This window comes from Drosophila tropicalis, unplaced genomic scaffold (assembly GCF_018151085.1).
Source record: "Drosophila tropicalis isolate 14030-0801.00 unplaced genomic scaffold, ASM1815108v1 contig_859, whole genome shotgun sequence".
Classification (NCBI taxonomy): domain Eukaryota; kingdom Metazoa; phylum Arthropoda; class Insecta; order Diptera; family Drosophilidae; genus Drosophila; species Drosophila tropicalis.
The window spans coordinates 6,284,528-6,307,401 of NW_027173353.1; the positions used below are offsets into that span (position 1 = coordinate 6,284,528).

General features: G+C 38.7%; 3 protein-coding genes across 4 annotated transcripts; all 3 read left to right on the forward strand.

The window, feature by feature from the left end:
- The first annotated feature begins 5,895 nt into the window (after positions 1-5,895).
- On the forward strand, positions 5,896-6,683 carry LOC137583080 (uncharacterized). Its single transcript, XM_068297977.1, has 2 exons — positions 5,896-5,904; positions 6,409-6,683. The coding sequence occupies exon 2, from the start codon at positions 6,421-6,423 to the stop codon at positions 6,604-6,606; it is 186 nt and encodes a 61-aa protein (XP_068154078.1). The 5' UTR covers positions 5,896-5,904; positions 6,409-6,420; the 3' UTR covers positions 6,607-6,683.
- A 128-nt stretch (positions 6,684-6,811) lies between these two features.
- Positions 6,812-7,194, forward strand: LOC137582572 (uncharacterized). Of its 2 annotated transcripts, none has more exons than XM_068297165.1 (2): positions 6,812-6,891; positions 6,946-7,194. In XM_068297165.1, the coding sequence occupies exons 1-2, from the start codon at positions 6,847-6,849 to the stop codon at positions 7,156-7,158; spliced, it is 258 nt and encodes an 85-aa protein (XP_068153266.1). In that variant the 5' UTR covers positions 6,812-6,846; the 3' UTR covers positions 7,159-7,194. The 2 variants fall into 2 exon arrangements, with proteins under 2 accessions (XP_068153266.1, XP_068153267.1); XM_068297166.1 differs by having other exon boundaries at positions 6,873-6,891; positions 6,953-7,194.
- Positions 7,195-13,044: 5,850 nt separating this feature from the next.
- Ald2 (Aldolase 2) lies at positions 13,045-14,427 on the forward strand. The gene is made up of 3 exons (XM_068296677.1): positions 13,045-13,920; positions 13,992-14,191; positions 14,252-14,427. The coding sequence occupies exons 1-3, from the start codon at positions 13,122-13,124 to the stop codon at positions 14,345-14,347; spliced, it is 1,095 nt and encodes a 364-aa protein (XP_068152778.1). The 5' UTR covers positions 13,045-13,121; the 3' UTR covers positions 14,348-14,427.
- Positions 14,428-22,874: the final 8,447 nt, after the last annotated feature.

Sequence of the window (22,874 nt, forward strand, 5' to 3'; positions counted from 1 at the left end):
CATTAATTAACTTTGGCTGAGACTGAGGCTGATTCAGAGAGACTGTGTGTGAGAGGCAAAGGCAAAAAGACAACGTTACAGTGGCAAAGCCATTGAGCGAAAGCGATTGACAAAGGCAAAGCAAATGCCAAAAACAGATACATATACATATACATACATATATGAGCCACCCACCACAAGTCACAATATTCACCCACTCCAAAGACCATTTCATGGCACTACGCCCCGAAGCCATTTTCATTTCAATTAATTGCCTTGGCGTGGAAATTAGCGTTTTCACATGATTCGTTTGTAATCATTGATTATATTGTGAGGGTCATAAATCTATGACAAACCAAAATACCCGGCAGGTAAGCCAATTCACTCACTCACTCACTCCCTCATCCATCCATCCATCTATCTATCTATCAATCGATTCATTCGTTCACTCAAATCGATTACTTACTTGCATTTAATTGGTCATGATATAAGTACCTGTACCTGAACTGGAATTCTCGGCTTGCCATCGCAAACAATTCAACAAAGCCGCAAATGAAATTTCACAAATGTTTAACGTGTTGTGGACGTTCTAGACTCTCTATAGACTGTGGAAATGCGCAAAGCGACCGCAAATAGACCAATTCCAGAGCGCAAAAGCACTCTATTGACACTGTTTGATGGAGGACAGAAGACACAATAGTGTCCATGGATGGTAAAGTGATTTGTGGATTATAGTCAGCAAATTGATACTGTAAACATTTAATTCAACATTAGTCGACCCATTTAGTTGTAGTTAAAATCAATTTAAGGTCTTAGCTAAACGTAATCGACAGGCTAAAGAAAATGTCTTTCGATTTGGCTTTTATTATGGAAAGAGAAGATTTATCCTCTAAAACGACACTCAAAGAAAAGTTAAAGTCAATAGGCAAAATATGAGATAGACATATGATTAAAGCCAAGTCTTTAAAATGAGAGTGCTAAGTGTAAAATGTTATTTATATGTAAGCTTGACAATTTTTGTCTATGCTAAAGATAAAAGTTTCTTTTTCGCGGTGGGCAAAAAAAAAAAAATGAATGAAAAATTAAAAATTGCAATCACCCCATTTATGTTCTGACCGGGCACAATTTGGGGGCCGAAACATGCTAACGACATTGGCAGCTAGCAGTTTTCAGCTGCCATGGCCTTAATTTTACTGATTATGGGCAGCAACCGGCAAACTTTTGGCCATTAAAAAAGATTCGTTTTAATGAGTTTGGCAGACAAGGCAACAAGGTCTCTCCTTTTCGCTCTCTCCCACTCTCACTCTCCCTGTCTTACTCTTTAGTGTCGCTGTTTATCTGTTGTTTGGCTGGACAAAGTGCACCAGGCGGAAAGGACAAAAAATACGAGGAAAAAAAACAAAAGGCAAGGGAACGCCGAAAAATCTGCATTTTAGTGCAATTAACATTTGGGCATTGCCAATGGTCCGGCATTGTGATGTCCGTAAAATAAATCAGCATAAATTGAGTGCGTAAATAAAGTAATTGTCGAACTGTAAGAAACTGCATGCTGCAAACCTTATTTCATTTCTGGGCCAACACCACGAAAATGGTAAAAAGTGGACACCATTTGGAGTGGATCTACTTACTTACTTGCCAACCGAAAGACCTTAATGGGGGGCGCTATAAAATCACTTGTTTTGCTAATTGAAGAACTGCCGCAGGTACAATTAAAGGTACAAAAAAAAAAAACTTTCACGTAACTGCAATTGCAATCGGCTGCAATTGTTGTTGGTTTGTTTGGTTTGCTGCTTTTCATTATTTTCTTTGTTGATGTGGCTTCCTCCTTCCTTTACTCTTGTGATTGACAGCTGTCATGGCGATAACCGCATTGGGACTTGGGGGCCTTAAAAATGCAGATGCAACCTGGCAGGCAACCCACAAACGATTCGCATTGCTCATTTTCTCACTGGGCTTTGCTTGTTTATTTAATTTCAATATTTCACAATAAATCGCAATGCTGACGCCAACGCGCACTCACTCACTTCGAAAGCTTTCTCTGGAGCCCTCCATACACATAACGGTTTGACAATTTGCAATGCTCGCCTCCGCCGCCGCCTGTCACTTTGGGCCGAGTCCCAAAGTCCAGCTCCGAGTCGAAGTTGAAGTCACCACTTGGAGTTCGGTTTTGAGATGGAACCAAAAAAAAAAATGCATATGTGATGAGACAAAAAGCAAAAGAAAAAACACTGCAAAAGATACTGCTGACCGATTTAACCCTATATGGACTTGTTTACTCCTTTATATTTATTAGTCCACATCATGCAGTCCTCAAAACAGAGGCACGAACCCCAGAGCGTAGGCAGCATCTTGGTTGGGGGAGATAGCCTTATATAATTTACTCATAGCGCTTTCGATTTCAACAAGAAAGTCCTTTCCAATCAAGTTATTAAGCACGAGAATCTTTACGTAAATGGTGAAAGGGTGACCAATATATCCTCAACTTCAATTACAATTCAGTGAATTGAAACATTTATATATCCCTTTTTAGGGGAGTTCTTGCTACACCCATGTCTGTTGCTTTTAGACGCCTACTGACCAATGACCGCCCAGCCACAACAATGGACAGGAGTCAAGTGAAGGCTCGACTTGCCTCGTTGTTGCATTAGTGAAATTAAGTCATTTTTCTTATATATTGTATAAGAAACGATGATCGAAGAGGCAGACAAAGATTATGACAAAAACGAAATAGTGGGTCATATGTGAAAGAAGATAATCTATAGATTGCAAAGGGGAAATAAACTAAGGATGCTGAAGGGGAACGAATTTGTGTCAAGTAGAGTCTTGTTGCTGTTGGTCTCTATTTAATATTACCATCAAGTTGTTAAAGGCTTGGCTTAAAGGCGACAACTTTTGTGTCATATGGCATGGGAATGAATGCAACTAACAACGTACAACTTACTTAAACCAACAGTAGTAGAACAAACAGACGATAGACGACATAACCGACAGACAGACAGACGACAGACATGGCCATGTCACACTCAAAAAGGCCCAAAGGCAAACGTGCTCGAGCTTGAACTGATGCTAGAGTGAGGGAGTTAGGAAAAAAGGGGCTGGGATGGGGGCTATAGATGGAAGTCATAGCCGTAGCCTAGAGTTTTCATTTTATCCCCCTTGCTACCGCTGCCGAACTGAACTGAACTGAACTGCACGTGGCCATCATGTTGCACTCTTGTGCACTAATTACGAAAACTCAGCACGTTTTGCCATGGCATGGCAAGGCAAGGCATGGCGTGGTTTGGTTTGGTTTGGCTTGGCGGTAGTTGCCTGATTCTGCTGGTTGCCTGAGTGGTTAAATGCTGCAGTAATAGCAGCAACATGCAACGCGACAGTTGCTCCCCCCTCTCGCCACACACACACACACACACACACATTCCTTCCATTCCCTACTTAGCCCCCGAACCTGTGCTGCTATGCTGTTTTTGTGTGGTTTTGGGACCCAATGTACGGATTGTGGGGTTGTGGGTTGGGTCACAAAAGTTAAAAACATTGCGGCAAGCAATAAAAACAACATTGGGCTTTTGCCTTTAGCTTTGACTTCGTCCTTGCCCAGTTTTTGCCATGGGAGGGGGGCAGGGGGAGGCAGGAATGGTTGGCGAGTTAGCTGACTCTATGTAACCGTATTTATTACTGATGCTCCTCAAAAGCATACGACAAACCACAATTTTATCCAAAGTCAATGCCTGAGGTTGCCCCAACATAAGCTACAGTAATGAGAAATGCATCAAGTAGCACGAAAAAAGATTACCTTGCCTTCATTCATACTGAGTCCTTCTCTAAGTGAAAGTGTACAACTCGAAATGAAATGCCTTCTAATGCTTATAAAGGATTGCTCTATGGTAAATAGAATCAAACGAAACTTGAAACATTTTGAATTTCTTACTCGAGAAAAATTACAACTAACTAAAGTCTAGGCTAAGTCCACACACAAAAAATACTGTCAGGATCTATTGAATGCAGTCATGCAATCGGCACATTTAAACGTCATTCCAAAATGGTAACATCTTGATACACTTTTAGGCTGTTCGCTTTGATTTGCAACTAACGACACCAAATACCTAGTGGGTTGGATATTTGCAATCTTTATGTTGGCTACATAGCTATAAAAATAAATTACACAAAGCTTAAAACTTATGTGAAGTGGAAAGAAGAATGGCTTATGGACGCGCATCGGAGCACATGGAGAACCGAAAACCCCAATCGAGACGACGAACGGACGAACAAACGAACGACCAAATGACCAATCGACCTGACCTCCACCCCAAAACGAGTGAGGAAGAAACAGGACGTTGATGAACGTTATTGCTGCTTTGTATGGTGCTCGAATAAAACTTGCCACCCACAAAAAAAACCAAAGCAAAAAAAACAAGGTGCCCGACTAACAAAGTAACGGTAAAGGTAAAGCTTTAAGCCGACAATGAAGACATTAACATGACCAACGACAACGTGGACGACGACAAAACTCTATGGCACACAGCTCATCACATTAATCTTCTTAATACGCCCATCAATAATTCAAAGCCAAGGCATGACCAAACCAAAACCAAAGCCAAATCCAAAAAAAAAAAAAGAAAGAAAACCTATCGTTCAAGCTGGCGAGTGAAGAAGTCGTCTTAGTCGTTGTCGAAGTTGCCTTTTGTTGCCAGACACGCAACCATCTTTCTAACAATCTCAATCGTTTTGCTACTCCCCCACCTTGCCGCTCCCCACACAATTGAATCCAATCGAATCCAGTCCAGTCTCAATCGAAAGACGATTCAAACGACGACGATTCTCGTACATAAGTGTTGAGTGAATTATGACGCACAACGCTTCGAGTGGCCACCTCCGAATATAGTTTGTCGTACATCAAAATCAAACTATAACATACAAATATTGAACTCTCTTGTATTTATACATGGATGGCCTGACAATGAGACTTTATGGCTTGTTAGTATTTGATTTATGCGCACAGCCGATGGGAGAAAAAAGAATAGACAATGGTCAAAATGTTTATACACTTGACAAAATACACAACAAAAAAAAAAAAGGAAGCAAGAAGTGGTACTTATTTTTACCTTTGAAGTGGCGTCAACCCCAAACAAACCTTTGAAATTTTCAGCGTTTTAGTTGAAGTTTTCTTTCAGTGTACACACACACACACATGATTTGTGTGTGGCAAAATTGTGAATGTAATTGTATACGAATGACATATGCAAGATACCGCCACAAGCCAGAGTTAAAGTCAAAATCAGAGTCCACTCTGACCATGAGCATTGTGATGCTGTTGCTGCCATTGACAGGCAGTAGGTGGCCACCAGGAGGCGCCTCGTCCTCCATGCGACTGAATTGTGCATGTCTGTAACAATGGGATAAAGTGCGGCTTCCCTACCATCCCCGCCCACGCCTCAGTGTCCGCCATCTCGATATGACAATTTGCTGTCAGTTGTTTCATTGGAATTTTTGAAGTCCAACAGCCATTGGGATGGCTATTGCAGATGTTTCACGCCTACTTCGGCGCTTTTTCGAGCCCATGTAAATGCCTAGGCCTTTTGTGTCACAAATTGCTCTCTCACCTGGAACACTTTTTGTTTTCTTTTTGTTCCTTTATGTCCAACATAGCGCCAGAATTTGTGATGCGAGATGCTGCCCTTTGCGATAAGCGGCGAACATGTGTCAAGAAGGCTTCTGTTTGGATTCAGTTTTGGGGTTTTTTCATTTCTTTTTTATTCCAGCTTCATTCTTATCGGCAAACGGTTAAAAGACGCTAATTGTGTCAAAGGTTCAAGTGTGCGTGTGAGTGTATGGATGATAAGGTTTTTCGGCTGACATTCAGGGAGACTATAAAAGAAGCTACCGGCAGACCAAAATATTTTAGTTTTCACAAGTGCAAACGACAACAAAGTAAGCTAACAAACAATTCTCTACCAATTTCAATTTGTTTATTTAGTGGTGGAAAAAAAGTGGTTTAAAGTGGAAATATTCTGACCCAAAGATGTGATTAGTAATGTAGTTACATACATTCATTTAAACAAGGATTAGGCTTAGTTAATTAATAGATTAAAATACAAATTCCCAAATTTAAATGGATAAAGATAATCGAAGGAGATTCGAAAAGGAGACAATGTTAATAAATATAAATAATTCAAAATTAATTAGTTGATTTGTGTGGAATTTGGGAACTTGAACGTTAAATTTTCAAAAAATTTTGTGTTATTTTTTAAGTTTCCTTTCTTTTTAACTCGTAAAGAATTCTTAAAGCGATGTCCTGTTAAATGGGGTCAAAATGGGGTCTTCAGATTTTTGTTTGTGACAAAAGATGGGATTTATTTTTAGATTGTTTAAACTTTCCCAACTTTTATAACTTTTATAATAGTTAATAATATACCTTTATAATTTGGCAAACAGCTACTTTTCATCATGAACTTCTCGTGGTTGGCCGTGTTCATCTTCTCCATGATTTTTGCTGCTGTTGCTGCCGTACATTGTCCAGCTCCCTTCAAATCGGAGGGTCATGAGTGCACTGTCAAGCGTACCATCAGGGGCGAGTGTCCCCAAGGTTCCCAATACAAGGCAAGCATCAACAAATGTGTCTACAAACACTAAAGTTGATAAGGACTGTACAAAAAAATATACATAAATGCAATAAAAAGTAAAATAAACAAAACAAAATAAAATACAAACCCAGCAGATGTTTTGCTAATATGTATATATATATTCAATAGAATTATCATTATATACAGATGGGGGCTGACCTTATAAATAAATAAAGACTGTTTACTAAAACTAGACAGACTTTGTTATCAGTGATCTCAAAAATGTCTATAAAAACCGCCTCCGCTCGACATGTGTGAAAGTAGTTGCATTTTTGCATTCGCCAGTTGTCAAAGGGTGAGTTGCAGTGGTCATTTTGTGAGAATGTAATGTATATATAACTATAAACAGGAAAAAGATCCATCAGCCATGTTGTTCAACTATACCTGTGTGCTTATGATGCTGTTGGCCCTTTTCTGTGGCGGATCTTGGGCTAGTGCCAGTAGCTGTCCAACTGGATTCAATGCCGAAAATAGTCGCTGTGTCAAAGAACGTCCGGTCCATGGCACTTGCCCACCGGGCTCAAACTATCAGCTGAATATCAATAAGTGTGTCCATGGCTAAGAAAAGTGAAAATATACCAAGAACTATGGAGTGAAAGTATTGTGTTTTGTTTTTAGTTAACTTGGCTAGAAGAAGTAAGCTCTTGATCAGAAAAGAGGGCTTACTTAGCTTTGATGATTCTCTTTTGTATAGGGCAGCCCGAAATTGGCCCCACGGCTCCTCTGTTTTGGCCATAAAGTTCAACAAGTGTGGAAAATAAACGAACATGTCACGAGGCACATAATGATGCTGTTGATGTCGTTGATGAGTGACGTCGTCGTCAGGTTGGGCCATTAGTTTATTACCATGTAATTGACTCAACGCTTGTCAGGCTCCTGCGGCTTTAATGCGCTGCATTTAATGTCCAGACCAACACCGACTGACATCAACACCACCAGCGGCAAAGGCAACGGCAATAGCAACAACTACAACCAGCACATCAAAGTCAAAGCGGTTTGTCTGCCTCTGGCCTCCTCCTCTCTCTCTCTCTAGCCCCTTTAAATCTTTGTATGCCTGTACCTCTGTCTATGATTAGCTTGATTGGCTTGCCTGCACTTTGGCTTTGGCCTTCTTCCTCACCCCGAATCGTCCCCCTCCCACTGCCCACTTCCCCACACTATTGCTCTTATCATTCCCACTGCGATTACGTAAGTCGGCTTGCGGCTGCTATAAAATTCATTAAAAACTTTGCTCGCCTTTTCACTAAAACTAATACAAAAAATGTACGAATAATAAAAATAGAAAATAAAATACCAAACCTACAACATTTAACAAGAAAATACGAAAAGAAGAAACCCCAAAAAAACATAAAGGAGGCAAATTCCAACTTTTGCAAGTCCAAGCTGTCGACAGGATGTGCTGCAAACCCAATTGCATATGCCAATGTAGCAAAGTTTTCCCCAGCAAAAACGTTGTCATCCTCCTACACAAAAATCAGTGATGACAACAAATGGTTACAAAATGTGTGGAAAACTAGCCAAAAGTTTCGATGTACTCAACACGTTAGTTACATACATACATTTAGCATATGAAATATGTGTGGCTTATTATACAATCTTGATTATAAATTAGGTCAGCAAATAGATATAGATTACTAATTTCAGCAAAGCTTCCCCAAAGAAAACATTTCTCAACCTCTATACTCTATTAGAAAGTTGTTTGGCATTAAGACAAGGTCAATCTGAACCAATGGAAAACGTATTTAACGAGCTGAGTATTTTATATTTTGATGATTTTATTTTGCTAAAACTAGCTAAATTGGCAGCACAGTTGGCTAAATGTCCATAAACTAAACGTCCTTGTCACTGGGGCTTGTAAATTTCTATGACTTGCATAGGAACAAAAAAAAAAGGGAGAAAAAAAAAAAGAATAAGGGCTACCCGAATGCTTCCGCTGCTTTTGCTTCTTGGTTTCCTTTTTTGGTTGAAAAGTTTCCTTTAGAGCTTTGGCAGGAAATAAGGAAATGTTTTTTAGCAGTAGAACGAGACAGTTTTGTTGCCTCAGCAGAGACATTTATCAGTCAGAATACGTACTTGCTGTTGCACTTGTGTAAACGTATGTATGTATAAAATGTATATAGATAGGACTTGTAGGACAATTTCGAAACTGTCTCAAGTGTCCAGAGTGAGGGGGTTTGAGTGGGTTTTGAGGTGGCCTCTGACTGACTACAACTGACAGTAACCGCAGCAACTGCAGCAACAGCAGCGTATTTCGCATGTTTCGGTCTACCAGGGGTCCGATAGGCAGGCAGGCAGGCAGGCAGGCAGGCAAGTTTCTCCACGCGTAAATATGACGAACGTAAGCAGTAAAGTTTCTGGCCAACTGATAGCCAACGTTTCCACACACAACTTCCACTACTTATAAACACAAGCTGGCCAAAAAACTTTGTACTGAAACTATCTCTCGCTCTTGGTGTCTCTCTTCTCGTTTCTTTTTTCCTCACGGTATCTCTCTATCTCCGTCTGTGTGGCTGGGTTGATGGCTCAACTTTATGGTGCCCCTTTGGCTGCATTTCAAGAATGTTGCAGTCACTCCTCTTACATTGCTCCACTTTCTCCCTTATCGCGTTCAGCATTGTTCTGGGCACCGCTAAAAAACGAAAGTGTGGCCATAATTTTTCCTTGTCCTGGACCCAGCATTGGTATGATCCTTTTGGGAAGGGGGTTGGGTTTGCTGTGGAAAAACTTTTGCCTTGCCGCTATGGATGCTGGCTAACTCGATGACGATGATGACGACGACGACAACGACGCTGACGATGACGAGGCTAGGCCTCTTGCAAAGTTGTTTAAATGCATTCCCCTCAAGGCTTTTTATTTCTCACGCCTTGGTGGTAATTGCTTTTTCGGTTTTACAGGATTAATGAATGTAAGCGACAGATTTCTAATTAAGCATCCGACAAAAAAAAAAAACCGTTAGTAATAATGCATGAATCATGGCACTCGCTTTGGAGAGATTGTTTAATTGTTTAGAAGTATGTAGTCTTTATTGAATCCATCGCAGACTTTAGACTGTAACTAATCTAAAAAACTGATAATATGGTGTTTAATTCCTAAATTTTAATAAACTTTCACCAATTTGTTGTTTGCTATTGTAAGCGCTTTTTAAAGCCTGTCTCCTGAGTCCTTTCTTTTGCTGCAAACATTGGCCAACATAGAAAAGAGATAGAGCCCAGTTAATACTCGGCAAATGTATTTAAGAGGAGGTTGTCTTTAAATTTGATTCCTATTCACCCATTTATCATATTATCTATGCATAATTCCTCCCAATTACCCCCTCATAGTCTCATCTACATAATGAACAATGGTGTTTGGAAAACCAAAGGAAAAACAAACAACAATGGATTGTTACAACATGACCACACACAAGACTTTTCGCGCCAAGAAATGCCACAGTAAACACCCCATACAAAAGGAAACATTGCCTAATTATGCAACAATGAACAATGCATATGCAGATGTGTATGTAATATGATTCCTACCACCATCTCTTCCACTTACTGCAATGTCATATCCTTTTTTAGGCAATTTAAGCACAGACCAAACTACCACACACAAGAGGTAACAGCAACAAAAATAAAAGAGAGAAAAAAAGAATTATTAACGAACACGACAGTAAAATTATGAACGTGATTAATTCATAGATGGTGGCGCTTAGCCATTGTTTTTGGTCATATGGTCGAGCTAACTTCGAGCTGAATGGAAGTCCACGATCCACGATATGGCCTGCAGTTGACATCCACGAAACGTTGGCCAAAAAGCTAAATATGATTATGTGCGCTCGATTTAATCTCAGACGATTTATAAGCACCTAACCCCCAAACTGCCCCCTGCAACTACACCTACTTGGCCAGACCAAGTTAGCGTAAGCCGTTGACATCGTCTTGGATTTTTTGTGTACCCCGCGAATACCAATTAAATGGGTATATTAAGTCCATTAAAGTTCAGTATTTATCCTTTCAGTTCTCTCAAGTTACGAATAATGTGTACTAAATAGTAACTATTCTCTGCACTTTCAATATATTCTTTAAAAATTCAGTTAGTTATAACAAATTAAGCTAAAACTTTTGAAAAAGAGCGTCTTCAGTAAAATAATATCGAAAGAAAACAGAACGATGAGGACATACTTTTTACTATTCTTATTATGTCAAATTTTATCCATTGCCCAGGGTATCTCATAGTCGTTGCTAGGTAAAAGCATATATGCAGTCTTTTTCTTAATATTTCTTATTGATTTTTTTTTGATTCTGTTTTGCAGCATATGTGACCAGTTGTTGTGGCTGCCAAGCACATTAAAAATGAAGAGATTTTCCTTGAAAATGATGCCGATACTCAAGCGCACCCGACTCCGTGTGCGTTTGGTTTTTGTTTTTTTTGGTCAAAACGACTTTGTGCTCGAAAATTGAAAATGAAAATGGTAAAAAAAAAACAAATGCAGCAGCAACACACACACACACACACACATACAGAGAGACACACAGACACTTTTATGACTATGCCAGAAAGTAGTTGGCGGATTATACTCGTTAGACAAGACAGTAGCCTCTCTGATAAAGAGTCGACAAAAAATTGGCTACTTAATTTGGTAATAACAATAATTACGCCTGACTGACTAAACGGTGACCAGCAGCAAAAAAAAATATCAGCTAACCGAAAACCAATGCCAGAGTTATCTAAACAACTGAGCAAGTGGCCAGTTTATTAAATTCCCTAAAACCATATCAGAGTATAAGAAGTTGGGCAAAAAGTGACCATGCCAATAAAATCTTAAGTAGTCAAATAACAATTACCTAAAATCGTTATCGCTTGATTGGCCTTTTGTTAGCTGAACCTGGCAATAGTTTAAAAGGGTTTTCCTCCACAAAGAAGTCAAAGAAATGGCAAAAGAAAAGCTCTGAGGCATAAAAAGCTGTTATAGGATTATTAATAGGTAAGTAAACCTTTGAAGTTACTATAGATAAGTAATACTTAAGTATAGTCAACTAGCTTCTGATTTTGTATATACTCTTGTCAGGACTTTGAACTTCTTGATAATAGAATGAGACTCAATATTCTTAAGAGTCAAAGTTTTTTCCTTCATTCTTATTTCACTTACCAATTATGACTACCACAAGGAGGTTCTATTATGATACCAAATTTAATCAACTTTTATGGGCTTAAATTAGGGTATTTACTTTTCGTTGAGCCAATCAATTTTTTTACATTTTATCGTGTGTTTTGTTCAGTGGCTTTTCAATTAAAACGTTTATAGATAATCAATTAATAATTTTTAAGCCGTTTCTGAGTCAGAAAGCTTGAGTTTCCATGCTCAATTAGGTGCAAAGACTGTTTGGTTGATTTTCTTAATTTTTTGTTGTTGTTGTTGATGGTGTTTGTTTTTATTTTTGCAGTATATCATAAGTATTTATTGGTCTGTGTGCGTGAGTTTTTGTCTGGCCTAATTGGCGGAGATCTTTATACTTGAATATTGATGACGATGACTATGGCGATTCGATTTGTGGTTGTTGTTATTTCATTCTCCAAGTGCGATATTTATCGTGTTTAATTTTCAAGTTGACTATTTTTGGCAAATTTCACGTTCAAACAGTCGAGAGACTCATAATTCGTGCGATAATTTACACAAAATTAGGCAACTGTCTAGCCAGCGATCCTTTTAAAGCATTTACAGTACCGGCAGCACCATCAGACGCATTCCCACGCCAATTAGAATTAGTCGACTTCATCGATATTTGTGCTATAATTGGCTTATTGCTCACACAGAGGAGAAGAAACAAAATGTTTTTGTTCTTTTTTTTCGCATTTGCTGTCAACTAAATTCAATTTACTCTTTGCAAATTGTTAAATAATTTTCCAATTTCTAATTTGTGGATATTTGCCTCTTCTCTTTTCTTAAAAATTTTCACAAAGTCTCGCCCCAGGCTCAAATATATAACTAGAAACTTTTGCCATCAAAAATTAAGTATAATTAATGTGAGCCAAATTGATGGTGGCTTTAATTCTTATCTTTCGGTTTATCGAATAGCCGTTTTTAATGAAAAACTTGACCCAAACAACAATGAAAGCAATTAAAAGTCCCATTAGAATGTCATTAAGATGGCAAAACAATTAGACGTCCAGTGCACTTGAAAAAAAGTGAGGATTCATTCGTTTAAAAAGATTTACCAAAAGTTTATGTTATACATTTTGGTTTTGTTAAGTGTGTGTTGAATATAAAGGTAAAGTTAAGACATAAATTAAGATAAATTAACTACCGAGTTAAGCAGGAGATGGTGGAGATCAATTGGTTTTGCCTTGGGTTAATTTATTAGCCAGATTCATGGGTCAAAGGAAAAGTCTATAACTGCCACCTAGACATAAATTGCTTGCCAGGTATGCTCAATATCAAATATCAAGTTCTTTGCTTTGCCTGAAACTTCATTGTTTCGACTTTTTTGTGTGTTAAATTAAAAAAATTTAGCTTCGTATCAAAATTTTTGTAAAGTTTCCATCATGACCACATTTTTCCACTATCCCAATAGGGAACTGCAGGAGGAGTTGATATGCATAGCCAGAGCATTGGTGACTCCTGGGAAGGGTATTCTTACAGTCGATGAATCCGCCGCAGTATGTGGCAAATACCTGCAGTCAATTGGCCTCGAGAATACCGAAGAAAATCGGCGTAACTATCGTCAACTGCTGTTTACCACCGAAGCAAAGATAGCGGAAAATATCTCGGGGGTTTTGTTATTCCATGAGACTCTGTATCAGAAGACCGATGATGGAGTACCTTTTGTAGAGGTTCTACGCAAGAAAGGCATAATTCCTGGCATTAAAGTGGACAAGAGCTGTGTGCCATTGTTTGGCTCGGAGGATGAGTATACCACCCAGGGATTAGACGACCTGGCAACACGTTGTGCCCTATACAAGAAGGAGGGTTGCGACTTTGCCAAATGGCGCTGTGCTTTGAGGATAAGCAAGAATACTCCGTCGCATCAGGCCATCATTGAGAATGCAAATGTTTTGGCTCGTTACGCATCGATTTGTCAATCGCAACGTTTGGTTCCCATTATTGAAGCAGAAATTCTACCCAATGGTGATCACGATATGGATCGAGCTCAGAAGGTGATGGAAACTGTACTCTCTGCTGTCTTTAAGTCTCTTCATGACCATCACGTATTCTTGGAGGGAACTCTACTGAGGCCCAATATGGTAACGGCTGGCAAAGACAGCAACAAGACGAATATACCACAGGAAATTGCCATGGCCACGGTGTTGGCAATACGACGAACTGTTCCTCCTGCCGTACCGGGTACTGATAATCATTCAAACCAAACAAATACATCCTGACCATATCAAATTGATCAAATGTTGTCTTTTCAGGTGTTATGTTCCTGTCGGGCGGCATGTCCGAAGAGGAGTCATCTGTGAATTTACATGCCATCAATAATGTGCCACTTTGCAAGCCTTGGGCTTTGAGTTTTGCATTTGGGCGTTCCATGCAGGCTTCTGTCCTCAAATGCTGGAGTGGGCGTAAGGACAATATTCAGAATGCCCAAATTGAGTTGATTAAACGAGCCAAGGTAAAATAATTGATAATGAAATGTAACTACTATTCATTCTTCATCCATGTCCTTGTTTAGGCCAATAGTTTAGCTAGCATTGGTAAATATGTTGCTGGATCTGTGGAAAGCGTTGCGGCCAATGAGAAACTATTTGCTGAGTCAGTTGACTATTAACCAAACAAATGTTTCTCCATAAACATTACAAAATATTTATATAAATAAAAATAAGCATAGTATAAAACACAAGTAAATAATTTTCAGTGAAATTTATTTTAATATGCATCTGTATCGTCGTCGTTTAACTGCTCCACAGTGACTTTTGGTGGCTGACACTTGGCCGCAGGCCGCATGTTCGATAGCTCAGCTCGAAATATTGTTAACAAGCGTGCAAAAGAGCAAACGGCAACAACACGACATTTGGGTAGCCTGGCCGGGTGTCGCATTAATCCGCGGAGATTACCAGATCCAGCCAAGACCAACACGCAGCCCCATAGCCAGCACCATGAGCTTTGTCAGCCTCAGTCCCACTACCAACGGCAGAGGCGGTAGAGGGAACAGCACTTGCAGTGCTGCTTAATTAAGCCAAACGCATGCCAAAAACCAAACGACGAGACCAAGACCCGGCCGAATCGAGTCGAGTTGACTCAAGTCGAGTGTTTCGACTTAATCAACTGGGCTCACTGTATCTTGACTCGAGCGTCAGTGTCATGTTGTTGGCAAATTAGTCAGGAGCCGGAGAGAACAGAGGATGTTTGTTGTATGTATGTACATACAAATATATGTGCTTTATATGGCTGTGGCACACGCACAAATCGCAATAATTAAAATTAAACCAGGGACTTAAGTTATGGCCTCTAAGCAAGAAGAGAAAATCCATTTGACTCACCGTTGTCACATGCTTGGCCAAATACCTTAAAAAGGAACTACTTCCAAAAAACAAAATAATAAAAAAACTGCATTTCTTTTAATTAGAACAACTAACTAGCCCACTCATAAGTAGATCTTAAATATTTTTAGACTAATTTATGCAAATTGAAACACTTATTTCTTTTGTTTTGTCATAAAAAGGACATCTAATTAAAATGTTTTCATTATCATTATTTAGGGTATTTAAAAATTCGCTTTTAATCATTAAAGCCTACATATGATTATGCATGAGCGTAGTGCGAAAATAAAAAGGCAAAGGGGTACTTAAAACTGTAATACATAAATATTAACTATTTATTAAACTTATAAGGTAAAGGCTCAAGGGTAAACGGTTTAAATGGATTCGGAAAGTTTTCGTTTATAGCCCCAATCTATAACAGTCTTTAGCCAACTTCACTTTAGTTTGTTCTTTCTGTTCTCTTGAATGCATTTTAGCTACGTCCATGCAAATTTTCTGTTTTACTTTTCACCTGCTGCTCTGTCGAGGTCTTTAAGCGTTGTCAACTGAGCTTTGCGGTTCATGCCAATCGTTGCCGTGGCACAATCCCAATTCCAATCAGGCCAGAGTGTACGGCACATGTCATGTTAATTGCCACACTCTGTACGAGTGTGTGTGTGTGTGTGCGTGTGTGTCTGCCTGTGAGTGTAAATTGCCATTATGCTCATGTTTACTTAATATGTGGCACACAACCCACTGCTAGCAGCGAGAAATTCAGTTCCGGGGCGGGCACGCGACGCGCCGCGACTCTCCGCGTCAAGCCAATTAAAGCCAAATTATAGCAACGATTTTTAATGACATGCATCGTCAGTCTCAGAGTCTCTTCAGTCAGATGGCGGAAGATTTATGGGTGTGCCCAACATATAGCCGTCAGCAAGCGTTTAAAACGAAAAAAAAGAAACAACAAAATGCAATACAAAAATCAAATACAAACTAAACTAACATCAAAGACGGAAAAGCCGCCACTAAGACTTAAGCAGGCATTTGCGATTGGTCGTTTAACAAGATTTCTACTTCAATTGCTGCTGCTGCTGCTGCTGGTGCTGGCCGCCATGCAAACAAGTGGGAGTGGTGGACTAACTCAAAGTTGTCTTCATAATTAGAAAAGAGAGACAGAGAGAGAGAGAGACAAAACAAAACATATTTTGCAGCAGTCTGGATCATGGCGCCAAAGTTTAATTCACATCGCTGGCCACGACACAAATCACTCAGCTGTCAAACGCTTGTTTGATTAATTTGGTGTTAATAACGTTGCCTCACCGATACAAAGATTCAAAAGATCCTGTCCCCACCACCACAGTAATAGCAACAGCAACAACAACAACAATTGCAATTGCAATTGCAATTAATGCTGCTTTGTACGCCCAACTTTGGTCATGGAGCGTGAACAGACCCAGCTGAGGATGCGCTGCCAGTGTCTTGGGTTGTGTTAATTGAAAGTTTGATTGGCCATATAAAGTGAGGTAGCCAAAAAAAAAAAAAAACCAAAACAAAAAACCAAAAACCGCAACACGACTCTGTCTTCGATTTGGTTTTACTTGTCGACTGATAGCCAAAAAGTTGCTTCTGCTTGGTCCTGGCCATAAAAGGCAACACACGCGTCGCTTACCTAAGCAGATGGCAAACGGTAGGAAGCAGGGAGGAGAATTGTAAAAAGTTCCTCCATGGGAGCATGGAAGCCACCACCAAATGACAAAACAGTTTTCGCTTTCCATCTCAAAAAAATAAAAGTAAGAGGTGTTTAAAATGCTAATTTGGTCAATGGCAACTGTACCACCACGACCAGATCATCAGCCTGACATTTCCCAGGGTTCTACAGTGGGTTAGGATTCAGAAAACTATTTGAAAAAGTCTTTAAATGTTAAAAATCTCCCAAGCATATATGAGATCATTATAGTCTGTAAGTTAAGTGTGATTAGATAAGTTGAATGTAAGATAAGATAAGATATTTCCATTATGAATGAATACTTAAAAGAAATTTAAGCTCATTGTGAATATTTTCGCAATATTTATATACTTTTGCGACCACTGTGCCCCAATATATAACACAAGTGGTGTCATTGTTTCTCTTTTTTTGGGTGTTTGTTTTTTCACACGACTTAATGAAGTCAAAATTTGAACTTTAAGTCGGTCTCACTTTGTTATGGAGATGTCCATGTTATACAATTGACTTTTGCTTGCCATGCCACCCACAGTTTGAGTCGTTATCGTAGCTACTAAACGTTGTTTAAATACATATGTACACACTTACATATACATATATGCAAGAACTTTTCCTGCACTTTGCTCTCTGTCTCTCATCGTTTTTCAATTTAACTTTTATGTATGTATGTAAATAATCTGGCTTTCAACTTGTCTATCCGCCTGTCCATACATCCTTGTCAGTCCGTCTAACTGTCGCATCCTCAGCTGTTGCCCTGCCTTTGCCATGCCAAAAATGTCAAAATGTCAATTTGAAAACGTTTAGCAAAATCATTTGGCCAGCCAACAGCAGCCAGTCAGTTAGCTAGCCAGCCAAACAGTGAGATAAAATATCTTTTTGGTCTATTGACTGGCCAGGCAGCAGGCAGCAGGCGGAAGGCCAAGATGCTGACAACCAGGTAGGCGTGGCAGCCAACTTTGATATAAGTTGGTCAGGTGTAGGCCATAGGCTCGTTTGTCTGTCACTCGTTTTACATTTACCTTTCCTTTATGCAAATGCGAAATGCATTTCGTATTCGTTAAACAGTTGTGCAATTTACCCGCAAAAGAGCGTATTTTTTTGTTGGGTGGGAGGGGGGTTACATATACATAGATAGATATATTGCATATATTTATTATTTCTTCCCTCCATTAAAGACCTCACCCAAAGACTTTTAAGAAGCCTCTTCTGTCTAGATGACAGAACATACGACACTTCTGACAAATGTTGCTGACAAAAAAGTTTCTGCCTGTGTTTGTTTTTTTGTTGTTTTTTGGTTTTGTTTTTGGCTGACAAGAGTCTCAGACATGCAATAGGCAAAGCATGTTGACAGCTCACAAAAAAACAACAGAAAATAAAATACTAAAAAACAATTTGAAATTTTATGCAATTTTTCAGCGGCATTGTGTGTGCGGTAGTCGAAAAAAAAACTCAAAAGCCTCAAAATTATACACCCAAAGTATTTCGACAAATTCAATGAGAAAATCTGCAATTTAAATAATGTTAACTGGCATTTTGAAATGTAGCTTACAGTCAAGACATCTTGGACAGATGCCCGGTTGCATCACACAAAAGCTACGTACATATATAAATGGCATATCAAATGAAACAAAGGCCCATCCAAGTCCTTTAAGTATCAGATGTCAATAACAAAGGAAAGAGAAAGTTATCGCAAACATAAAGTAAATGGTTAAGATCAGAAAGATGAGTATATAAAAGAGGTAGGAAATAAAATAAAAGATGAACTTAATGAGCAGTATTTAAGGTAGATCTAATAAAAAAATGGTATAGGAAGGAGTAATGGACAGAAAAGGAAGATGCACTTTATCCCCCAAAAGTAAGAGTATCAATTCTTACGTTTATCAATTCTTCTTTAGATACCTATAACTCGTGAAATTTTAATACAATTTTAATTTTAATATATGCCCATCAAATTTGTAGTTATCGATATGCCATTTCCTTTTTTCCATTTGTGTTGAAGGAAATACAAAAAAGGGAATATAAATACATATATAAATAAAAAATTAAAACATAAATAAAACACAAGTCAACACGTTCGCGGAATAAGCAAAAAGCCCAGGCATAGACCGGAAAATGCACACACACAAACATACACATAGACACGCCCCCACAGCAAATGAATTCAATTTGAAATGAAAAATGGCGGCGATGATGAAGATGGCGACGCCACGTCCCTACCACGAAGTGGGAATGGAATGGGCTAGGGAGGACAGGTGTTGGTGCGTATGTATATGTGCGAAAACGGTGGAAAGCGAAGGAAAAACTTTATTAACATTTTTCGCATGCTGCACGTGCAACAGCCACTCAACTGAGCTCCCCTTAGCCACTTGTCTTGCCTCAATGTTGGTGTGTTTCTGTTTGGTGGGGTTTTTTTTCGTTTTTTTTTGTTTTAATGAAGTTTCCATAAATTGTGAAAATCGAACGTTAATCAAATAAGGCGCCAAAATGAAATAAAATATGCCTTAAATGGCCGCGTAGCGAAGCGACAAACTTCAGACACTTGGCCAAGAGTGAGAGAAGAGCAGAAAATCTGTCAATAAATCAATTAGTGTAATATAAATCAAGACGAAAAATCAAAATCAAAATCAAAAACGAAACGAAACCTCAACGTCAAACCGAATCAGATTGATGTTTCTATTTCATAGCAAATCATATTTGTGGCTTCAATTAATTGCAACAAATTTATGTTCAGAGGGAGAAAAAACAAAAACACAGACAAAATGGAAAAACACAGGCCCAGAGCCACAATTAGCCAAAACGACAGAAGCCAACAGCACACAACACACACAAAACACACGACACACGAAACACGGTGGCTCATAACTCACAGTATGACAATGACGACGCTTTGTGGTTGCTGTTTGTGGTGTGATGTGGCTACCTCTAACCCCTTGGATCGCAAAATTCGTGTGTTTTTTGCAAAAAGGTTTGAAATTCGGCTGTGCAACGGGGCGTATACGGAATGCCCAACAAAATAGCTAAAAATTTAAGCGGTCTATCAAAAAACTCCAGAAAATTTAGCCTCCAGCACCAGCCAAAAGAATGTTCAATTAACACTAGGTAACCAAATAGTGAAACAAAATGCAAATTTAACATACAACATAACATTTATTTGCAATATTTGACTTAATGAACTGCCGACAATGCATGAGAATGGGATAAAAGGTGAGTGAAGGATGCTTTCTCTCAAGGAAAGTGACAGGACTTATGTAAGAACAGTTCTAGAAGACCAACAAACCAATATAAATTGCAAAAATTGTAGCCATCGCTTGCTGTTCTGTGTTTCAATTTTCTTCTGTTTCAGTTTTCTCTCTCTACCTGCTTGGCAAATGATTTTCTGACATTTGACTAATGGCGGGGCATTAGTTCTAGCTGAAATTTCTTAATTTAACGTTAAGGCCACGCAAGTGGGCTAAGAAGCAAAGAGCGGTCTGGCTGCGCCATGCTGCATGCCCCTAAAAAATAAAATTTTCCCACAAGTTTCTTTGAGCTTTATCTGCTAAAAAATTTGTCACAGCATATAAAAAGTTTTGCATTTTCATTTTTCGCTCTGGTTGCTTCGTTTTGGCATTTTCTTTAGCTTTTCTGCTTTATTTTGCGATGTTTTCTTCATACACATATATTTTTTTTTGTTTTAATCAGTCAAGCACCGAAACAAAGATAAAAGCTAAAGTTTAAAATTAAAGTTGTCAGGAAAACAAAAAAAATAAAAGGAGAAGAAGGATACTTGCATCTTTGAAGTGCAACAGCAATAACATGAAATAATAGCAATTGCAATTATAAACCAGATGTTGGCATTTTGTTGGATTAGGAGGAGGGTAAGAGAATGAAAAGGATATATGTACGTAGATATGGAATGCACAAGGATAACGGCAATGGCAACGACAACGACAACGGCAACGGCAACAAAGTCGCATTAACCTTTATATAACAATAACTTACAAGTGGCAAAAACTTGCAAGTGGCTCAAGGACTTCGCTTAAGTTCAAATCTTGGACAATTAGCGAATTGTCTAATTACTTGGACAGGTTAGACTGTAGTTTAGGGTTATGACAGGGCACCAAGCCACCAATTTGCCCACGCCGCTAATATCTCTTGCTCTTATCTAATTTATAGAGAAATTTTATAGTCCTTTGCCAAAAACGAGCAAAACCCAAGGATAAGAACCAAGGATTCTAGAAGACAAATATAAAATAACTCAAATTTCTCTATAAACTGTTTCTGCTTTCTAATTAAAATTGTTTTATAGATGATGCAATTCACTTTCATAGTTGGGTACACATACTAGAATGCCATTTCAGCCGTCGTTTTTCTAGCGAAACTAAACTTTTCAGGATATTTGATAGTTTTGTATCCTCTTTTATCGTTTTAACATCAAAAAATATTTTATTTTTGCATGTCACACTAAAAGCATTTCTCACACACACACACACACACACACACATATATTAGATAAACCATGCAAATTTGAGTGTTATCACTGATAAAGTTTTTGTTTTTAGTTGCCTGGTAAAATTATAACATAATTTCAACTCTTGTACATGCAAATAGCTGAAATTTAAGTTTGTGTGCCTTAAGGCTACATATACACACATACACACACATACACACACATATACACACAGTCTCGCACACGCATTTAGGCCAAATAGCGCCATCTTGTTTTTAGTTTTGGCCAAAAGTTGAATGCACCCAAATGAAACAAGACAGAGTTAAGCAAAACTCTCAACTATAAAGAAAATTGCATGTATCATAGAATGCTTTGAAATTGTTTTATAAATTGCATTAAAAAACAATTCCATAAAATCATCAAAAATTCTTGCATTGTTATTTGGTCTTTGGCTTGATGAAATTTAAAACGTTCTTAGTAGCCGATTTTATATTTCACTTTTGTCACAACATTAAGATAAAGTCACTAACTATCAGGTATGTTAATGGCAAAGTTTTAATACGTTTTAAGTATTTATATAAGCTTGTACATATGTATGTAGAAATCGTCATCCTGTTAGCTGCATTATGTTTAGGAAATGAAATCCTATATTTCGTTGTCGTCTACCTAACTTACGATCTCGGTTACTGAATAATGCCAATAGAACTTTAGCAATTTAATCCTTGATTTTATCACTTTTAAACAGACCTAGAAGATAATAGAACAGTAATCAGTAAGAACTTAAAGAAATCTTCCCTTAATTATTGAACTTCTTTGGGTTTTCCTGTAGACTAGATGTCCTTTCTATTCAACATTCAGAGAAATTCAGAGACCTGTTTTCGGATTTAGTTTCCCGCCTTTTCTAAATTTATGAAATTTTCATTATTCACAAACAACATTTTAACTTTAAAAATTGTTCGTCATGTCAAGGGTAGCAAACATTCAATGAGATCTCAATCGTTGGAGCACGTGCTCGTGGTCCCTCTCAAGTAGCTCCAGCTCAAATTTTCATTTAGATATAGCCCCACATGTCAGACGCCATTTTTGGGTAGAAATCTTCATTAAATCAACTTCCAGGCGATTGCACCGAGAGCCAGAGAAACTTTACGACCCGCAAAGTAAATGATTTTCATTTTTTTTCCTTTCGTTTTTTGCCTTTTTGTTTTTTCGTTGCTTTCTTTTTTCATAAAAGAAAAATTTACGCATTATCGCATAAATACTTATGAAGCGAGGAGGTTGAAGTTGAGGAGGTTGCCCAATTTTTACCAATTAACAGGAGCGCAATCTCACGTACATCGGCCATGCGTTTGTTCTCTTTATAGAGGGGCGGGCTTGTTGTGCCTGGGGGAAGGACTGGTGGAGTACGCTTTCAATTTCGCGTTGTTTTTTATGGTTTTACGGCCTGCTCTCTGCCTCTGCCGCCGCTTGTCTGCCCCGTTGTTGGTCCATATCGGCCTGGCGCATATCAGTCGTTAAAATGCTTCTCATAATTTCGCTTATGTGCGTGTGACATTTAGCACTGAACGGCCAAAAGGTTCTTATGGTGGGTGTGGACGGGGGTAAGGTGGCAGCCTCCTCGTGATGGCCATTATTTTAAACTGTTGACTCAAATGCCAGCGATTCGCTTTTTGTGTACAGTGGTTGA